The sequence below is a fragment of the Megachile rotundata genome, chromosome 1 (assembly GCF_050947335.1).
Source record: "Megachile rotundata isolate GNS110a chromosome 1, iyMegRotu1, whole genome shotgun sequence".
Classification (NCBI taxonomy): domain Eukaryota; kingdom Metazoa; phylum Arthropoda; class Insecta; order Hymenoptera; family Megachilidae; genus Megachile; species Megachile rotundata.
This window is the reverse complement of record NC_134983.1, coordinates 15417028-15437902: the sequence shown is the minus strand read 5'-3', so window position 1 is coordinate 15437902 and position 20875 is coordinate 15417028. Positions and strand designations below refer to the sequence as shown.

At 34.8% G+C, this 20875-nt stretch overlaps 2 protein-coding genes across 5 annotated transcripts in view; one reads left to right on the top strand and one right to left on the bottom strand.

Annotated features, from left to right (window-relative positions):
• The window catches only part of RhoGEF3 (Rho guanine nucleotide exchange factor 3), a 207778-nt gene that overhangs the window by 182874 nt on the left and 4029 nt on the right, over positions 1-20875 (bottom strand). The window lies entirely within an intron of this gene.
• LOC100876154 (venom acid phosphatase Acph-1) lies at positions 11938-19637 on the top strand. Its single transcript, XM_003700132.3, has 7 exons — positions 11938-12432; positions 12590-12697; positions 14108-14373; positions 15478-15634; positions 15705-15828; positions 15911-16125; positions 17128-19637. The coding sequence occupies exons 1-7, from the start codon at positions 12343-12345 to the stop codon at positions 17410-17412; spliced, it is 1245 nt and encodes a 414-aa protein (XP_003700180.1). The 5' UTR covers positions 11938-12342; the 3' UTR covers positions 17413-19637.

The window sequence follows — 20875 nt, the reverse complement described above, 5'->3', positions numbered from 1 at the left end:
TTGGGAATTGGGGAAAGTGGAAATTGGGGGAATTAGAATTGGGAAAATTGGGAAATAGGAAAAGTGGAAATTTAAGAAATTGGAATTGGGAAAATTGGGAATTGGGGAAAGTGGAAATTGCGGAAATTGGAATTGGGGAGAGCAGAAATAATATCCCTAAATCTCCAAATAGCCAAATCCCATTCTAAGTACAATCAACAAATTAAACCGATTTGTAATTACTTTGCTGCGTGGACGTTCAGAAGTTCGGAGATGGAAAAACTGTTAGCACCCAAGCCATTTCTCGAAGCGAGATTAACCCCAAAAGCAATAAAAACTTAGACGGTTATTTTTCAACGATTCACTGAAAAGTCGTTTGCCGTCTTCCTCGATTCCTTTCGACAGTTTTCGCGGTTCCATTATCGAACAGTTCCTAGCTCACGTTCAACGGCATTAAATTTAGTGCCTGTCGTTCAAGAAACCGCGGTTTCATCAATTTTTGAACGGTCTCCTTTCGTGTCAACTTCCTGGTTACACAAAATGAATAAAATACATTTCGAATGGACTACGAATGCATCGCTTTGTCAACATCGTTCGCAAAACGACATAAATTTTAGATCACAGTAGCGAACGTCAATTGTAGACCCTCGACAAATCACGGATTCGATATGCCAATATGTTAGATTAACAGAGAAATATGGTCGTACAATGATTTAGATCACCGCGCGAAAGATCTCCGACTATAATTTCGACAGTTGAATCCCGAACAAAACTCTGAAGTACAAGTACAAACTTCACCGGATCGCGATGAGAAGTTATCAGCGGTTAGAAGAACCCGCTTCAAATGGGAACACAAACTGCAAACTGCAAACTGTCTGTTTAAATGCTTGTTCAAAATATCAAAGAAAACGAACGGAGATACGCCGGCCAAAATTTGACTGAGCGAATAAGAAATATCCTCCGAAAATATCGACATTGCAAGGAAAATAACAATCGTGTTTACGTATCGTTATCGAAATATTTCTGAAACCCGGGTGGATTTAGCGCAGGGTAATTCTGGATCAGACAAGTCTCGTGTGATGAAAATATGTTTGAATTTTGTGAAACTTCGAGGAAAGGATTTCAAGAAAAATGTTCGACGTCCTTAAATTTATATGATGGAAAAGTTTTATGCAAAGAAGTGAAATAAATTTTCCACCTGAAATCTGCAGAACGTATATTTTACCTGAATTATAACAGGTTATCTCATCTGAACAGGTTGGGTTTATGGAATGCAATTTATTTTTTTACGAATATTTTTTACCTTGACATTGAAATTCCAATATTTTGTAAATACAGTCCTCGAAAAAGTGATCCGTCATATTTACTTTGTACCTCGGACCAGTTCTGTGTCTAAAAAGAATATTTGATCCGGGTACTATCCTGCGGATTATATGTTAGCGTACACGACCCCGTTTCTTATAAAACAAACTCAATTTAATCTGGAATCGAGTCTGAATGCAGCGGTGTTAATGGAATTCAGTCTACTGGATGTGACACGCTCGGCTAAGTCTTCGGACTCGATTGAAAAATAACTACGAGGTTCGATTTAACGGAGCGTGAAAAAAAATCCAATGTAAAACAAACTAAACGCGTACAGGATACCGTGTAAGAAATTAATAACTTCGATACATCTTATACTTGATCAGAGATAATCTGCAATTAAAATACTTTACAAAGAGGGAACTAATAGTCGGTTAGTGACAAGATGAATGTTGGGTCGAATGAGACTCGATCTGATATTTCACGTGCAAATGTGTGAGACAATTTTTATATCAATCATTGCGTGACTTTTGCAATTCTCTGAAAAAATTACTTTTCTATTCATAGCGATATTCAGAAGATAATAAGTACATGGTTTCATTAGCATGAATTTATTAAAGCATAGCATGTAAATTCCATTAAGCATTGCAAAATATTAATGTATAATAATTTGGAATTACAGAAATGTTCTCGATAATTTTAACGAAAGCAAAATATTCGTGTTTGAGAAGTACAATTGCATGATGTATTTTTATGTAGTAAACAAACGGTCCACTTTCTGTCTTTAAATTCTGTCTTCATACAATAATCAAAGAGAAAAATATACGTGTATTCGGTAATTCTGTAAATAATTCGTCTCTCAGCTTAAATAAAATAAACGAGCGGATAAAATACGATTCATTTTGAATTTTTAAATGAATGTCAGACGATAACTGCCATTAGTTGCGCTCAATAATTCAGCTCCAAAAAATGTTACATATAAAAACATGTATCATTTATAAATTACAAATGCTAGTTCACATTGATTCTCTGCCATGAAATTTGATTCTCTGAAAATTCGTAAACGTGAAATTTCGAAAAGTTACAAATCTGAAAGTTGAAAAAAAATTTGATAAATCGTAGGGAAAAATGAAAAAATTTGAGAAATGGTAAGGAAACGCCATTAATTCGAGTGACAGTATAAAAATGAGAAAATAACGAAGGTCTACAGTGCTTACATTACTTCGACGACAGAATCATTAGAAGTCAAAATCTTGGAGCAAAAAGTTTCGTCTAGGATAAGACAGATACAAGAGATATAGGTCACCGGAAGTTGGGGTAAATTATCCGGGATACAAACGAGCTTATGTTCCAGGACAAGAACGAAGTTGGACCTTGGACTAGTAACCCACATAATGCTCGCTGAGGTAACACGACTGTCCTTCGAATATCGATAATGCTCATGCACGGGTTACTCACAATTCCGTATCCTTCAAATTTTGTGCAACTTCGGTTTATACTTCCATTGTTCTGGAACTCTATGAACGGATAAATAATGTTTGAGTTATCGCGCGCTATCCGTCACGAATTAAGAACAGGGTACAGTCGACAGCAAATCTAACTTCCCTACGGTAAATATGCCAACCAGGAACTTTCTCAATCGCAGTTTTACGCTTGATAGATTTATAAATTTCTAGCTTTGGTTTGGGCATCTGACAATTTCAGGATTCAGGAATATAGTTTGAGGATTTTATAAAGTGTTGCAGATAGATACATTAAATAATTCAACATTTTAAGAATCCTTTAATTTAAGAACTCAATATTGCAGGTCTGTCTTTGAGAATTGAAAATTGAACTTGAAAATTGGAAATTAATTTAAGAACTCAATATTGCAGGTCTGTCTTTGAGAATTGAAAATTGAACTTGAAAATTGGGAATTGCAAATTGCAGATGTGATATCGAGAATTGAAAATTGGACTTGAAAACTGGAAATTGAAAATTGAACTTGAAAATTGGGAATTGAAAATTGAGAATTAAAAATTGTAAGTATGATATCGAAAATTGAAAATTGGGAATTGAAAATTGAGAATTGAAAATTACAAGTTTGTCATTGGAAATTGAGAATTGTAGGTTTGTCATTAAGAATTGAAAATTGAATTTGAAAATTTGGAATTGAAAATTGGACTTGAAAATTGAAAATTAAAAATTAAGAATTGAACATTGAGAATTGAAAATTGAGAATTGAAAATGAGGAATTGAAAATTGAAAATTGAAAATTGAAAATTTGAACACTTATGTATTTAAAAACTTGATACTTTAAAAATTTGAAAATTTATACATTTGAGAACATAAAAATTTGAAAGAAGCATACTATGCACCCTAGAATACAATTTCACGATTTTCTGCAACAAATCAGATTACACTGAATCTAAATGTCAAAGTTAAAGAAAGAGTTGTCGGTGTCCGCCTGTATCGTCCATCATTTCCTATTTTTCTTTCCATGTAACTTGAATTTCTTCGTGCGCGACGAATTCGGTATCGAAACGAGTGAATCGATTCTATCGATTTCGAGCAGATCCAGTGTGGTTCTTGCAGGAGGAAGTTGTTCCCAAAACGTGCCTTCGCACCCTGCGACGTCTGTCGATACGTTATTCAATTCCATGCTATTGGATTTCCCTTCTCGACGCTCTGCAGTCAACCAGGAGCTGCGACTGCAGCCGCTGTATCTACCAACGAGATGTGGTTCCATCACAGTACTCTCCCCTTCCTTTTTTTTCCTGTTTTCCTTTTCACCGATCGCACTATGTTTCCATGATTGACTTGCGAAACAATGGCTTACAAAATATTTACGAATTCAAATGAATTGTTAGCGACGGAGTACTGTGAGTGAGAACTAGGGGCGTTGGAAATTTAGGAATTTGGAGGTGTGAGAATTTGGCACTTGAGAATTTGAGAATTTGGTAATTTAGGGTTTTGGAAGTTTAAGAACTTGAGAATTAGGAGATTTGGAAAGAGAACTTGAGAATTTAGGAATTTGGAAATTTGGGAAACTGGAAATGTGGGAAATTGGAAATTTGGGAAATTGAAAATTTGGGAAACTGGAAATGTGGGAAATTGAAAATTTGGGAAACTGGAAATGTGGGAAATTGGAAATTTAGGAAACTGGAAATGTGGGAAATTGGAAATTTGGGAAATTGGAAATCTGGCAAATTGGAAACTTGGGAAATTGGAAATTTGAAATAACATTCAAGAATATCGTAATAAAACCGCATTTCACACAAATATTCTTCAAGAAACTTGCATCTCGGCAGCTCCGTATTTTAATTAGGTTAAACCACTTAATAAAGGCAAATGTATTTCTCGTTCAATGCTATTTCACATTAAAAATTCTAATGGGTAAGTGATTGCATATCATAAAACAGACATGCACGTGGCTGTACGTTCACGATAAGAAGCGCGTCTAATTTGTGACGCTGTTGCCTTGCAGTCTGGTGCATCCATTATTAATTCTGTACGTAATAATGGGGGCTTCAACTTGTATCTCGTACCGCGGATGAAGATGCATCTGTGCTCGGATTAAAATTCATACATCCTTGAGTACGAGTTCGAGTATCAATATATACATATAACGTTTCCGGTTGCCATGATTTCGATCAACGAAATAATCGGGATTGTTACTGCGATCTTTATTCTGATTCTGTGCGGAGCTGCAGCTTTTAATTGCTGTTCGGAAATTGGTCATTTCGCGTTGTATATTCTGATTGCGAAAAGAAATCATCGAATAGCGATTTGAGGGAGATTTCATATGCATGTGGTATGTTTTCAGATTTGAGAATTTAGGGATTTTTGGAATTTGGGGATTTTGGAACTTGGAGAGTTTGGAATCTGGAGGTTTTGGTATTTGGGGATTTGGCATTCGGGGATTTTGGAATTTGGGGATTTTGGAATTTGGGGATTTTGGAATTTGGGGATTTTGGAATTTGGGGATTATGGAATTTGGTGATCTTGGAATTTGGGGATTTTGGAATCTGAGGATTTTGGTATTTGGAGATTTTGGAATTTGGGGATTATGGAATTTGGTGATCTTGGAATTTGGGGTGTTTAGAATTTGGGAATTTTGGAATTTGGGGATTTTGGAATTTGGAGATTTTGGAACTTGGTGATCTTGGAATTTTGGGAGTTTAGAATTTGGGGATTTTGGAATTTGGGGATTTTGGAACTTGGTGATCTTGGAATTTGGGGATTTTGGAATTTGGGGATTTAGGGAATTTTAGGACCTTGGAATCTAGGGAATTTGGGGAATTGAGGATCTATGGAATTAGATTTGTGGAATTCGAGATCTGGAAAATTTGGGAAATTTTGAGAATTGAATAATTTTTGAATTTGGAAATTTAGGAATTTGAAGATTTGGGGATTTGAGAATTTGATAATATAAAAATTTACAAGCAATAAACTAACAACCATAAATTCAAAAATTGTTAACGAATCGTCATGATTTACAAGCTCCCTGCACGAACAGATTTACTCCATCCACGATTCATACATCTATCGATTTTAGAGAAAGATGACGTAACCATAGCTGAATAAGGAATTAGAAAATTGCCTATGAACATGTAATTACCTCGGTAATCTAGATTTCAAACGACTCGTACATTGTAATTTCAACGTATGAAATATGTTAATAAGCACACCTGTATCGAAGGTGTTTATAACATAAACTTCAATGCCACACGTTGTACCGCCTCGCATTATATCGCAGACTATAACGTCACACGTGGCATTACAACGTACTGAACAATCATATATCACCTTACAACATACAATCACTCGTTATATGACCGTCATAATATCGAAGAAATAATTTCCAACCAACCCAATTCTCAACATCAGAAATATTGTGCTGTAATTTCACAAGTGGCAATATAACGCGAGTCAACGTTACAGACAATTGTCGATATTATTGTAGTGGAAAATTCGAATGAAAGTTATCGCAGCCTTGAACGTGTAATCGAGTATGCATTCAATACATCGGGTCAACGATATATGTATCGGATAAAAGTCTGGACACTGGGCTCGGTGGAAAAAGAGAAGAAAAAAAGAGGAAGCACCATGAAGGTTGCCCGTTGTCGATAATGTCTAATAGAACGGAATATCGTCAACTCGTAAAGTATCGTAACAATGTAACGGACATTGTTTTTTACATAACAACGACTATCGGTACTTCGGGATCGACAAACGTGCACAGTTAAGAATCGACAGCCGTCGTTTGAAATATGCATTTTCGACATAAACAGTATCGATAATCGCGTTCGGGGAACTGAAACGTAAAGAAGATGAATGCATGAGCGATCCGATCTTGGTTATCATTAGTACATACATTTGTTCGCGTGGATACGTAACGATAATGAGTAGAATTTCGAAGAAAAAATTCAATCTTGCAACTTGTATCTTGTTATGATTAATACGTTGACAAACGCAGTCACGCGTGGTGAGCTATAACTGTAATTATGTATTAAAACTGTGATTACTTAATGCAACGATTCGAGCTAGCATTTAATTCCCCGGTATCCATAGATCTTTATGACGCAGATAATTCGTTCGTAGCTGTCGGTAAACAAATGCGTTTAATTAAAATTCGAACGAATACAAATATATTTAGCCTGAATAAACATAAAGTATTGGTTAATGAAGCGATACTACGATAATTAGATTTCGACGCTTTTGTAACAATAGCAATAAGCTTAAATTTATTGTTTCTATTTTTTTTCATTATCTGGTTATAATAAATTTACAGTGACCGCTATAATTAACTGGCGGTGCGCAAGGATCCCAGCTTTTCTTCCACAAAAGGCAAGGGTGAATTCTGCGGTTAAAAATAAGCGAAAAATGTTATATAAAGATTGACTATAAATGTTTATGAAGGTATACGCAAATGTTGCACGAAATAGGTAACATCGGATTTTCTATCATAATAGGCGAAAGGTCAACTATGTTTATCTTCTGTGCATAGTTATACAGTGTTCATCAACGGATAGATATTAACACTGACGCGATAATTTACTACGCCTCAAATTCTCAAGAATCCTAACGAGTTTCTGTTGCGTTACCTATCGTAAAACTTTTGTTTTACGAATACATCACATTAACTGTTAGCTATCATGTAACAAAACGTTTGTGGTTATTCTTTACGTAACATGGGAATGTCATTAGGGATACGGGAATGTCAAGTTTCTAAGAATATTTAGGGTTTGGGGGGTGTTAGGGTCTACTGATATTAGGAATGTGGGGACATTAAGGAGCTGGACATAGTAGGATGTGGAATATTGGGGATAGTAGAGATCTGGGGTAATACAGATATGGGGATAGTAGAGATTTGGGGATAGTAGAGGTCTGGAGTTAGTAGAGATCTGAGGATAGTGGAGGTTTCGGGATATTAGAGATTTGAGGGCAGTAGAGATTTGGGGACAGTAGAGATCTAAGGATAGGAGTGATCTGGGGATAGTGGAGATCTGGGGATAGTAGTGAACTGGGGATAGTGGAGATCTGGGGATAGTAGTGATCTGGGTATAGTGGAGACCTGGGGATAATAGTGAACTGGGGATAGTGGAGATCTGGGTATAGTAGAGATCCAGAGATATTAGAGATTTGGAGACAATAGAGATCTCGGGATAGTAGAGACCTAAGGATATTTGAAATTTGGGGACAATAGAAATCAAGAGATAGCAAAGATCTGAGGATAGTAGAGATCTGAAGATAGCAGAGATGTAAGAATAGTAGTCACCTGGGAATAGTAGAGATCTGAGAATAGTGCAGCTCTAAGGATATTAGAAGCCTATGACTACTAGAAATCTAGGAGTATTGAACTCCAAAGATCTACTAACATAGAACTATTGATTTTAGAGATTACAGCTATTAGGGATACTAAGAAATTAAGAATCCAGAAATGTCCAAATGTATGAATACACCTAGAAGTACCTATAAAGTCACCAATACGTCACACCTAACATAACGCAAACACTCCGCATAACGACAGATTTCCTTCTGATCTTACAAAATAAATCCTTGCATTTCTTGTGTAAAAAACTGCAGCTATCATATAGTTATATTTACCGCCTATTAAGAGGTGAAATTTTTTATCAGTTTTATTCGTGGCGTCTGAAAGAGAGCGCCATTAACATTATTTGCGAATCGCCTCGTTTAATTTAGGTAGAAATCGTATAAAAAGAAGTTGGAAAGAAACTCCGTTAACAATCTTTTCATGTACGCATTTTCGCGAAGGCTTCATAAATTTAGCAATAATCTTGCAACGTTCCGAAACGCATAAAAACAGCAAGAGCGCATACACGCTGGCGATCGTGGATAGAAATGCCGAGGCTCGCTTTAAAAACGTCCGGGTCGTTATTTGCTTTCTATGAAATTTTATGAAACCTTTTCACTTAAGGATTCGCCGTGCAAAACGACGAGGACAATATTGACTCTCGTAACGGGGAGGATCTTTTTTACACGTTCATTAAGAACACAACGTATAGTTGTTAGAGGTTATGGTCTTTCAAGACCGGTTTACTTCTCATATTTTTCTTCTTCATCTTCGTCTAAACATTTTAATATGCGCGTTCGTGGTGAAACAGAGGCGTGTATCGGCCAACTTCAACCGCGACACACCCACGGTTCCACCTATCACGGCTCGTCGAGTTATCTATTTCTTTATTCGCGAATCTCTGACGCGACTCGTTGCATATTAACGCGTTAAGTCGTAATGAAACCGGAAGCATGTATCATACCACGCTATAATTGCAATTATTGAAAATTATGGATACAGGAATGAGTGACTTTATTTGCAGGATGTAATTTCGAACACAACGAATTAATTTAACTTCATTTACTGATCAAGATAATAATTTTACAACAAACATTAATTTCAGTGATTTCAGTATTTTAGTAAATCAATTATTCATCGCTTCATCTTTTGCCTCTGACAATATTGATATTGCATAATTCTTCTGTACGAAAGATTTAAGTTTCCCGCTACATTTGGACCTATGTAAGAGTTATGATGAACCATCTCCCTAATTAAAAGTTTCTCGAGCCATTCGGAATGAACTAGTTTCCAAATCGAGCAGCTCGAATATTTTTATGCAATTTTAAACGGAGATACAGTTTCGGGAATATGAAAAATAAATCGCGTTTGCTATTTTGAAGGACTGCAGATTATCGAACCTCGAAGGAACATGAGAGCTAGCGATTTTCGGCTGAATAATTGAGTCAGAACGAAAATTGGTCGTCTGTGAATTTTTTATATTTCTGACGTGTCAGTAATTTTTATGAAATTTTACGAAATCGAAAGGTACAGGTCAAATTAAAATAAATTGTAATAAATGCTGGTAATTTTATGTTGCAAACGTCATTCTGCCTACAGAATATCTCTGGTTAAAGCAGTTCAGTACCAAGACTCGTAACGTCGAAATAAATTGAATATTTCGACCTTCACTTTTTCACATTTAACAAAAACGCGTGAACATACAAAGATTTTCTGATGTTCTTCGTACTGGAATAACATCATATTTAATTTTAGCAATCTTACGCCTCGAATTTGTTCCAGGAACAAGCACTTTCAATTACAGAAACGAGAGCTGGAAGCTTCATTAAAATCCTGAAACAACCGTGCAAGTTCTATTTCGTAAAAATCGTTACCCGCAAAGAAATGACTAACGGCTATATAATTAACAAAGCAAACATCATTACACCTTGTATCGCAGTCGGTTACACACTGCTCGTTTATCACGCTCATATTATTTCCTGATACTTCTCGACAACGTTACAAAACAGAACAATGCATAAATTGAACTACATTTTTTTTACAAGACAATTTATCTCGCATAAAGTCGCTTTTATGCCCATCCATTATCACCTGAAAACAAAGCGAAATGTTCCATTGTAATTTTTAATGCGACACATAATTGCATACCAACATCACGTTTTTTCTTTTTCCTGGAACATGAAATCGTTGAGGAAAATAATCAGACGTAACAGGATTGATGGTTCCGATACCCTGTCTGACATTACATGGAATTTAAATAAAACAATATGCCAACTATAAATCTCTGTCCGACATCTACTGCTATCTATAGATAACCAGACTTTTACCTTTTCCGAAAAAAAGTTAAAACTGGAAAACACGACGATAAATCCAGACATCTACATCAGGCATCTATCGAATGATACTAGGAACCCAAAAATCTAGAAATACTAGAATCCTAGGAATATTGCCTATCAACTTAGGAATATTGATTATCTATGAACACAATTTTACAAACGTCATAAATTTTATTTTTACAAATGTGTATCGCATACCTGTTATTGTAATGCAAGCAATTTCGATTCCTATCAGTGTCTCGCAAATACAATGTAGAAAGTTAAACATTTTGAAACGACACGGGTTATTAATTGAATAAGTATGTGACACATAAGTGTAAACGTGACAAGGCAAAAGGCCAATGTACTATCGTATGAATAGATATCATCGATAATAATCAAGTTATTCCGAATCGACGTCACAGTCAGGTAAATATGCGCTTTTACTGTTGACAACTTACGAAACTGTAACTCGTTTGGTATCTAAGGACATATTTACCTAACCGCCTATGTTATTTCATCCAAGGAGAAAGTATTTATAGAATCCGAATTAATCTATTACGTAACAGGAAAATACCCGTTTAGATTGTCCCAAGAGAGTCGATGAAAAACCATGATTGCATTTCCTAAACGTGTACGTCACGGTGAGGTTAGGTTTCCTCCGTCGGGTTTCCCCGTAAGTGCCGGATATTTGACGTCGATCGCGATTTCCAGAAGAATCGAATAATTCTAATCCTAGTTTCGCGGTTAGTATAAATGAAACGAAAATAAATATTTCTCGTTTACTTACCAATGAATTTTGATGAACTAAATCATCAGCTTTAATGGATCTCAGAATTCCTTATATCCGTAGATGTAACTCATTAACACGTCTGTTGGATAAGATACATGTCGATGCGAATCTTTAATTACACCGTCAATTAGGCCAATTGCGCATGCTCTAATCAGCCATAATGAAACACGTTCAAAAAACACTTTGGTTCGCATTTTCTGCTTGTACTTCTGCACTTTGAGTCATGTGTTTACTTGGATATTTTAATTTCTTAGCAAGGATTAGATGATGGTTTAGGTTTAATGAATACATGTGATGGATTCATACATTGGTTCAAGTAAATCAGTAATGGGCAAGTAGTCAGAAAACTTAAGGACACTTATCCATTTTATTATTATTTACAGTTAGAAGAATAGGGTATACCATCTTTTAAATTTGTGGATATTCAAGTTCCTACATTTACAGTTTCCAAATTTATAAATTTACAAACTTTACATGTCAATACAATTGAAACTCTCTGTGCGTTATCAGTTCCAAAACAGTATTCTCACTTGACGACCAACAATGTGAATCTACCAAATCGTCAGTCTGCGTAAATCTATTTTTAAAAAGAGTGTCCTAAAAAATACCAACACCATGACCAGTGTTTACATGACTACCTACCTACTTAAAATTCAGGCATAATCAATAACTTTCCCCACTCGAATCTTCAAGAGAGTTAAATTAAGCAATAGAGAAGCATGTACCCAGACGAGATTCGACTGCAGAGAAGTTGTGCGACCAACATAACAGGGTACTTTCAAGGCGATCCACAGTAATCTTTGTTTAACGATGAAACATGGCTTTCGCGGGGATATGACGTTGAACCTGAACCTCCCGAACCGGGGATAACCCATTCTTCGAGTACGTGGCCTTCGAGGAACACCGCGATCGCCACTCGGCGGCAGGAAAAGGATCAACGTAACGAGCAAAAACGGGGAACAGACGATAAAAATCGAGAGAACAGCAAACCTGTTCGCCTGTGTTCCTTATCCACCCCCACTCGACCAGTTGTTTCAAGTTAAGCACCAGCAGGAATATAAGGATCTTCGTAGATCGTGCAAAGAAATTGTACATTCTGGACGCGCCACGCTCGTGCTTTACATTCTCATCGGGTCGGTGGACAAAAAAGAAATAGGATGTTGCTCGATCGGATGCTAATTGTCACGGTGATATCTATCGTTGTCACTGTGGCCAACTGTGATCTGGAGTTGCAAATGTTACACCTGGTAAATTTCAAGGCTTTCGCCGATGACATCTTCGCAGAAACAACTTTCGTTTTTATAAATATCCCGTGGTAACAGTGAACGTCGCGTCATTCGAATTTGTGCACGCATCTCTTGATGTAGTCTGTGGTCGAATTAATGGTTCCACGTGTTTTTAAAGGTATTTCGACATGGTGACAAAGTGCCTCATCGGGAGTATCAGAATTATCCGACTGATCCGTACAAGGACTACTCTTATTATCCGATGGGCAGCGGAGACTTGACAAACGTAAGTTGCAGTTAAGTTGCAATTAGTGTTGCATGGCGGTTTGTGAAAATATTTTTCTGACGGTTTTGATGAATAAATTTGCTTCGGTATTCATGGTATTGACTAATGTAGAATAATAAAAATGGTTAAGTGATAAAGTACTAGCATAGTAAAATAGTAGAATACTAGCATAGTAGAATAGCAGAGTAGTTGAATAAAAAAGTAGTAAAATAGTAGATCAGTAAAATTGTAGAATTGTAGTATTGTAGAATTGTAGAATCATAAAATAATAAAACTAATAAAATACTGAAATACCAGTACAATAAAAAACTAACGGAAGTGTAGAATAATAGTATAGTGACTCAGAATAACAGCACAGTAGAACAGCAGGAAATACCATAATAGAATAGTAGAACGATAAAATAGTGAAACAGTAGAACAGTAAAGGTCACAAATCTAATTATAATCTACTTATGAAGATTGCACACATGTCAAACTAAAGTCACTGTATCGTATCGGTAGGTGTGGTTGCATTACGTATGTTTCGAGAAATCTTTAAAGTTCTGCATTCAATTAATTTGTAAGTTTGTTTCGTACATAATCTCCATAACCGGTATACACCTTCCTAATTGAACGATATTTTCCAATAATATACAGTATTCTCGCGTCAGGTGTTCCGGATGAAATTATTAATTCATTCATACAATTTAATTTACATATATAATTCATTTATGCGATTCCAGCTTTGTTAAAGATAATATCGTTCAAAAAACTTAGATTTCTTGAAGCTATGTATCCTTCGAGATGATGCATTTTACTTGATTGTAGATAACATTCCATTTGAATCTATCATGGATGTCACTTTAGAGATTTATATTTGCATGAAATTATCAGCAACTTCTACTGCAGAATGTTCTGATTGATTTTCACTCTGATTCGTTGTATATCCATTGCTATATCTGATTCAACTCCTTTCCTGCGGCTGTTTCGCCATGTAATGTTTTCATATGTTCAATTAATTAATTTCGCGTTAAATACAAACGTAAATAAAATAATTTTGTCCAGCAAATTTTACGTGCAACGAGATATTTCTATCACGGATGTTTCCATATTTAATTATCATTTCAAAATTTCCACTGCGAACCAATTACAATATTTCAAAATGTAGCGGTCGCCTTTGCAAGCGAAAGATTAATAAAACATATTTCGTAATTATCCTTATTTGCGATCAAACCGTAAATTGTTAGAGCACACGTACTGTTTTATGTCATCAAATTTCATATTTAAGTATAAATCATTCGATATGGAGCAGCTCAATATGTACCCTCAATGATCCAAATCGAGAAAAGCATTAAGTATTCCGTGAATAATCCCTAAAACATCACACACTGTTCTAATTATAATGCACAATTGTTTCACGCAATCATGCAGCAAGGTAAGCTGCGTGAATACAGGATCGGCACAATGCTCCGTGAACGTTACAATCAATATTTCGGGCCGGATTATTGGCCAGAGAAGATCTATGCTCGATCGACATACATCCCAAGGACTCAGCTATCTCTACAGCTAGTTCTGGCAGGATTATTCCCGCCCTCGGAGAAGCAAACCTGGAATCCACAACTACCATGGATTCCCGCAGCCACCTTCTCCGTACCCTACGAGGATGACAATCTTCTATTTCCACATCATTGCCCTAGGTAATTCTTACGGTGTGTTCGTCCATTTACTCTTGTACGAGCAATCTGGTACCCGGAGCAAAACATTCATTTCTTACGTAAATCATATATTTTTATTACAAACACGTACATCTGTATTAATAGAATGACAAACTGGTACTTGTGACATTTTCATAGGACTCAATAAAAATAAAATACAGAACTAATTGGGTACCAGGTCGTTCACATAAGGGTTGTCATATGTGGGTCTAATCAGAAAGATGATATTTTTGTTTGATTATAAGTATAATATTTTTATGACATAACTGAAGAACTGGAACTACGTTTAAAATATCTCTATAAAAAATATCATCAAGAATGAAGAAATCTACTCGTATATCTCTAAATATCATTGAAGGTTTGACAATTTGAGGATATGGGAATTTACAGATTTGTAAATGTAGAAATTCGGGGATCTAGGGAATGGGAGATGTTAGAATTCGAGCACCTAGCAAGGTGAGAATATACGAATTTGGGAATTTAGGGAATTCAAGGTCTATCAATTTGGAGATCTAGAAACTGGAGGATCTTGAGATTTAGAATGCAGAGTTAGGAGGATTTGTTAATCCTGGGATTAGAGATTTGAGAATTTGTGGATTCAGGGTCTGGAGCTTTTGTAATCTCGGCATTAAGTGGTTTAGAGATTTGTTAATCCAGGAATTAGAGGCATGTAGCGATTTGGGGATGTAGAAGTTTAATCTATGCATTTGAGGTTAGCGAAATTTGAGGATCAGTTAGGATATTTAGAAATCGATGAATTCAGAAACTTTCACATTTACATACGTCTTCTTATCTAACTATATGTATACATACATAGTATACGTGTATACATATGCATATTCATATACATATACATATACATATATATAAACATATACATATGCATATACCATGTACACCTTAAATAATTCAGTGCAAAATAATCATTATTCAAACTTCTTCAAACGGTACAAAGAAAGAGTATTTTTCTAAAGTTCCAAAAGCAGCATGCACGAGGCAGTTCTAATTAATAACGCGAATCGTTCCTAAACACGCGACCCACTTTGTATCCCTAATATTAATTAGCTAACTCGTGTCCAACTAAAGGTACAGAGAAGAGTATGATAAATTCCTCCGGCAAAAGAACGTGCAAGACATAGTAGGGAAATACAGAAATGTTATGAATTATCTGTCAAAGCATTCTGGAAAAGCGGTGAACACAACATCCGCGGTGACGTACATGTACAACCTACTGAAGGAACAGGTATGTTACTATCACGGAATCTATTTTATATTCATAGACCGGTTTAATGATTGAGTATCGTTAACGACAGGCTGCTCAAAACCTGAGTCTTCCGAAATGGACAGAGACAGTGTATCCTACGCCGATGAAAGAAATAATAGCGTTGGATTTCAAACTCAGATCATATACAAGGACGTTGAAGCGTTTGAACGGAGGTATTGGAATAATCGCGTTAATCGATGAGAAACGGTCTAGATTTGAATCGATGTCACAGGCAATGATCCCTGTTTATTCCAGGTTTACTGCTACGGAAAATGATAGAAGATATCAAAACGTATCAAATGGGAAAACTGGAGCCTTATGACAGGAAAGCGTTTCTTTTCTCGGCTCATGAAATGAACGTTGCCGCGGTTGTAAGAGCATTGGGCTTAGATGAACCCTCGGTGCCTGCCTATGGAGCTACTGTAATCCTCGAAACCTTGAGGGACAAAAAGGGGAGCTACTATGTTCGGGTAAATATATCATTTTTAATTTGACGTAGCTAAGTCGTTGGCTGAAAAACGTCTGATGACCTCCTGATAAATTAACATTTTTAAAATTAATTTATTCTAAATAAGAAGTTTGGAAGTCATTAAAGCATCATTCAAGAATTGTCCAAATAAATTTACACTTACCTCAAAATACGAGTACTTAGAAGTTACAAGTCTGTACAGAATTTACGTTTGCTATTTTATTAATATAATATTCATTCCCGTTCCTTTCGCCCATAAAAACGCTATAAAATAAAATTTATTTCACTGTCGTCGGATTTTATTATACAATCAATAACGTAACCTCACATTTTTACAAAGTTAATTAAAGATATAAAAATCTATTTAATGTGGGGATAAAAATACGCGTTCCATTACATCAATCACACTTCCATGAGAATTGTGGATAATGCGTATGTAAATTTTAGAATGATGCAATAAATATTTCAAGTACCGTAAAAGCAGCACTGTAGTTAAAAATAGATTTCTCAATAAATACGAGATTAGTTACGGAATGTCGAATGACGAGTTAATTCGACGTTTAACAGGTTAAGATATTCAGCATATTAATAAATTTCACCGCGCCATTTTAATTTAAAAATACTACACTTGCAATCTCTCGACGTGTAAAAAATCGTGGTAATATTCATAATGAAAATTTTGCATAAAATATTCATGTAATAAAATAAAGATATTTTTTTGAACAGTTACAGAAAGATTAAAAATAATTTTTGAAGCAATTGCAAGAATATCGAGAATAATTTTTTAAGCAACTGCAACAATACTGAAAATAATTTTTGAAGCAATTACAGTGTTAAGAATAATTTGTCAAATGACTACAGCAATATTAAGAATAATTTTTCAAGCAAAAACCACGAGGTGAAATTAGTAGAAAATATTCATCATGAAAGAGAGAATTCGCACCGTATTCGAAGTTTAAAGTACGCGCATAAATATTTTGTGAAATATATAACTTTTCCCCAGGTTTTACTTTGGACTGGAGTTTCAGAGCAACTTATAATCGAAACGATCCCAGGTTGCGTGGAATTATGCCCGTTCGACCAGTTCTTGAGCATCGTAAAAGACGTGATACCAAGAGACGACGAGTATTACTGCCACCCAGGCGAAAAATTGAACAAACCGGAGAACAGCGAATACGTAAACTCTTCCACGTCAAATATAATCTTAGCTAAGACTTGGTTCAATTCGATATTATCAGTTTTCTTCACGCTACTATTTACGTCTTATGTCATTGACATCAAACGTTGAACAATCTTGTCAAAATTGCAATATTGTTATATTAACATAACTATATAGCAGTTAACACTTTAACGGTCAATATTTATAAGTTGGTCATGAATTAGTTTTCTCAAAATTGTCATTTAACTTTTAACTTCATTATTTATTATCTTACTTAGTTTCATTTGTTTCAGATATTAATTAGCGTTTAAAAATCAGTACCTTTACAGAATCAGATATTAATTAGCGTTTAAAAATCAGTACCTTTACAGAGTGAGATATTAGTTACATTTAAAAATCAGTACCTTTACATTGTAAATAAATGGACACTCAAATATAATTTTATTGACAATTCGTTAGGAAGAAATTTAAAATGATAATTGTAGAAAGTGTCAGGCCGTTAAAGTGTTAACACCGCCTGAGGCTTCAAAGCAAAGATGGATTCCATTGCTGAGTGAACAACTAGTGGCTCGAGTTCGAAACTTTGCGTTTGAAAATTCATAAATTTACAAACTTTTACCTCACTAAATTATTAGTACAGTTTACGTTTGTAAATTTGAAAACTTAAACATTTAAAAACTTGCAAATTTATTAACGAAACCTTGAAAACTCAAAAATTCGAAACCTTAAATATTTATAAACTTGAGAATTTGAAAATCTCTGTATTTCTAAATTGGATGAAGCATAAACTTAAATAACAGTGTTATCACAGATTGCAACATGCTTAAGAGTCTAGCGGAGCGTCTGTGACCTCCATAATTGGAAGGAGTAACTGTAACAAACTGAGCGATGAAGGCAATCAAAACTCTCGATATTGTAAATATTTATACACCTTCTTGTTTTACACGGTAACTCGAAAACAGAAGGAATGAAAGTTTGCGAAACTTTGAACGTTCGAGGATGTACAGATAACTAGATTAATAATGTAGATGAAGTATTACAATACATAATAGCGGTATCGTAATCTCTAGTCAGACAGTTAGGTCAATCTTAAACTACAGATGTTTGTGCATTTATAATATATCTAGGAGAGAAGAACGAATGTAAGGAAATTCGCAATATGCAAATCGTAAGAACTGAGATAATATTTTAAAGCGTTTGAAACGAGAAAATATTTGCACAAACATCTGCAGTATAATCATTGTATATCTTTCGCCTTCATGGAAAAATGTTATAGAACAAATTTTAACTTATTTACCATATAAATATACGTGTACATTATGTATATAAAAATAAATGTATATTGAGAAAAATATATTTTGTTTTACGAGAGACTCTCAAACAAATAATTCGTCATGTAATATACGCAGACGTCAGTATTTCAAATAAACGTAGCGTACGTTTTTATAGAACACAGCTGCATAAAGACTAAAAATACGGTCCAACGAACGCGATAAAGCCAATATTCCGGTAAATGCAAATTGACAGTCTGATTCTTCTATTTCCGTCCGGGTTAAAAGTTCAAGAACCTCCGCGCAGCATCGGCAACGAAATATTTATTAATTTAGAGCGATAATATCGAATGAAACGCGTTCATCGGTTGATGAGAGCAAAGAAAATTAGGAAGCTCGTTATTAGTACGAAACAGAATTAACGTTCATTAAATTTAATAAAAGACTTTCCATGCATTTCCATTTATTTTTATTTTATTTATTCTTGCACCATTCGAGATCTTTGAGACGCTTTCAAAAGGTACAGAAATGACTCGTTTCTTAGTTAAACTAAATTAAACTAGTAAAGATGTTTCGTTGACTGTAACAATAAAATTGTTTTCCAAGACAATTGGCAGGTGAATTCATAACACAGACAAAATTAATGTATAGGTATAGCTTTGTGTTTAGTAAAAAGTATAATTTACAAACCGAAATGTTCGTACGGAATGTGTTGCACGATTTGGTGCAAACATTAACACGCTTCAAATAACCAGCGCGCTGATTTATACAATACACCATTGCAATTTACACAAGCACAAGAGTCGAGTTTCTCCTATAAATTCAATCGCTTAACGACTTAACACTTGTACGACCTGCTTGCAATATCATTGGCGTAATTAGGATTTTTATCTCAGGTGAGTCAAGTTGCCTCTACCGAACATATCAAGTACCTATCGTTACTTCATTTTTAGTATGGTTGGTTTCTGAATTTGTAGACTTTGACTGGTTTAGTCACTCCAATTCGTATTCATAATTTCACATAATATTATTTATTGTGTATTTTGTATAGAATATTTTTTTTCAATATAACGTTTGACCATACGTGGTGATTTGAGGATTTATTTCTGATCAGACTTGCCGAGATAGTTATAGCCAAAATTCAATTTATTTAAATACTTTTGTGGAAGCAAATTTTGGGGTCAAACTTACTCTAATCACTCATCTACTTATGTCAATAATCGAGTCTTATTTTTCTTATAAAAAATTTGTTGCTTCTTATTTTATCTACAAAAATTAAATCTAAGAATTAAATTTTGTTTATAAGAATCTATGGAATCTCGTTTCATCATAAATCTGCCTCTCTCCAATTCCCAATAAAAAGAACTTGAAGAAATTTATTCCCCATGTACCAATAAATCAAGTACCTCTAACGCATTTCCTCGTTTTAAACAATTATAGAAAATCACAGACAAGATCATAAATCCCAAAGGATATTTAACAATGTTTACGAAGTTGTCAATAATTATGATCATCGTTCCATAATCATGTGATGAAAAATGCTTAGGTACGAGCCACAGGAAAAAAACAATTTAATTGCATTAAATATCGTGAGCTTAAAAATTGTAAATTAGTTTTCCATGATTACTGATGTTCGTTTAATTACATTAATTGTCACGTCACACGTGTACGTGTTATATAATTGGAATGCTTCATCCACATTGTTCGGAATTCTTTTCATAGTGAAATAATATTTTATTAGAAATATTATTACTAATTTTAGTATTTGAAATTGTGAACAATTGTGATCATACAATTCAGATCATGTCATGCAACAGATAAAATATATTAAATACAAAAATAGTTGATAAAACTTTTAGCAAACAATGCTGGCCCCAAAATGATAGCCAACTGTTAACACGTTATCGTTAAAGCGATAGGTGATCATTGACCTTAGATAAATAATAAATAAATGAAAGAAACAAAAAATGAAAGGGAAGGAGTGTAATAGAAGAATGTTATTGATGAATAATATGAGGTATTTCTGTTTGATCATCATTAAATCATGAACAACTGTTAACACGTTGTCATTAAAAAAATAAATAATCACTGATAACAGATAAATAATAAATAAATGAAATAAAATAAAAAATGAAAGAGAAGGAGCGTAATAGAAGAACGTTATTAATGAATAATATGAGGGATTTTGATCGCCATTGAATTGCGGACAATTAACGAGGGCAGCATTCCCGATGCATATAATTTCGCATCGGACTCAGGATGATCGTAAGTAGAAGGGATAAACGTGTGGGAATTCATTGAACAAGGTAAGCAGCAGCTCC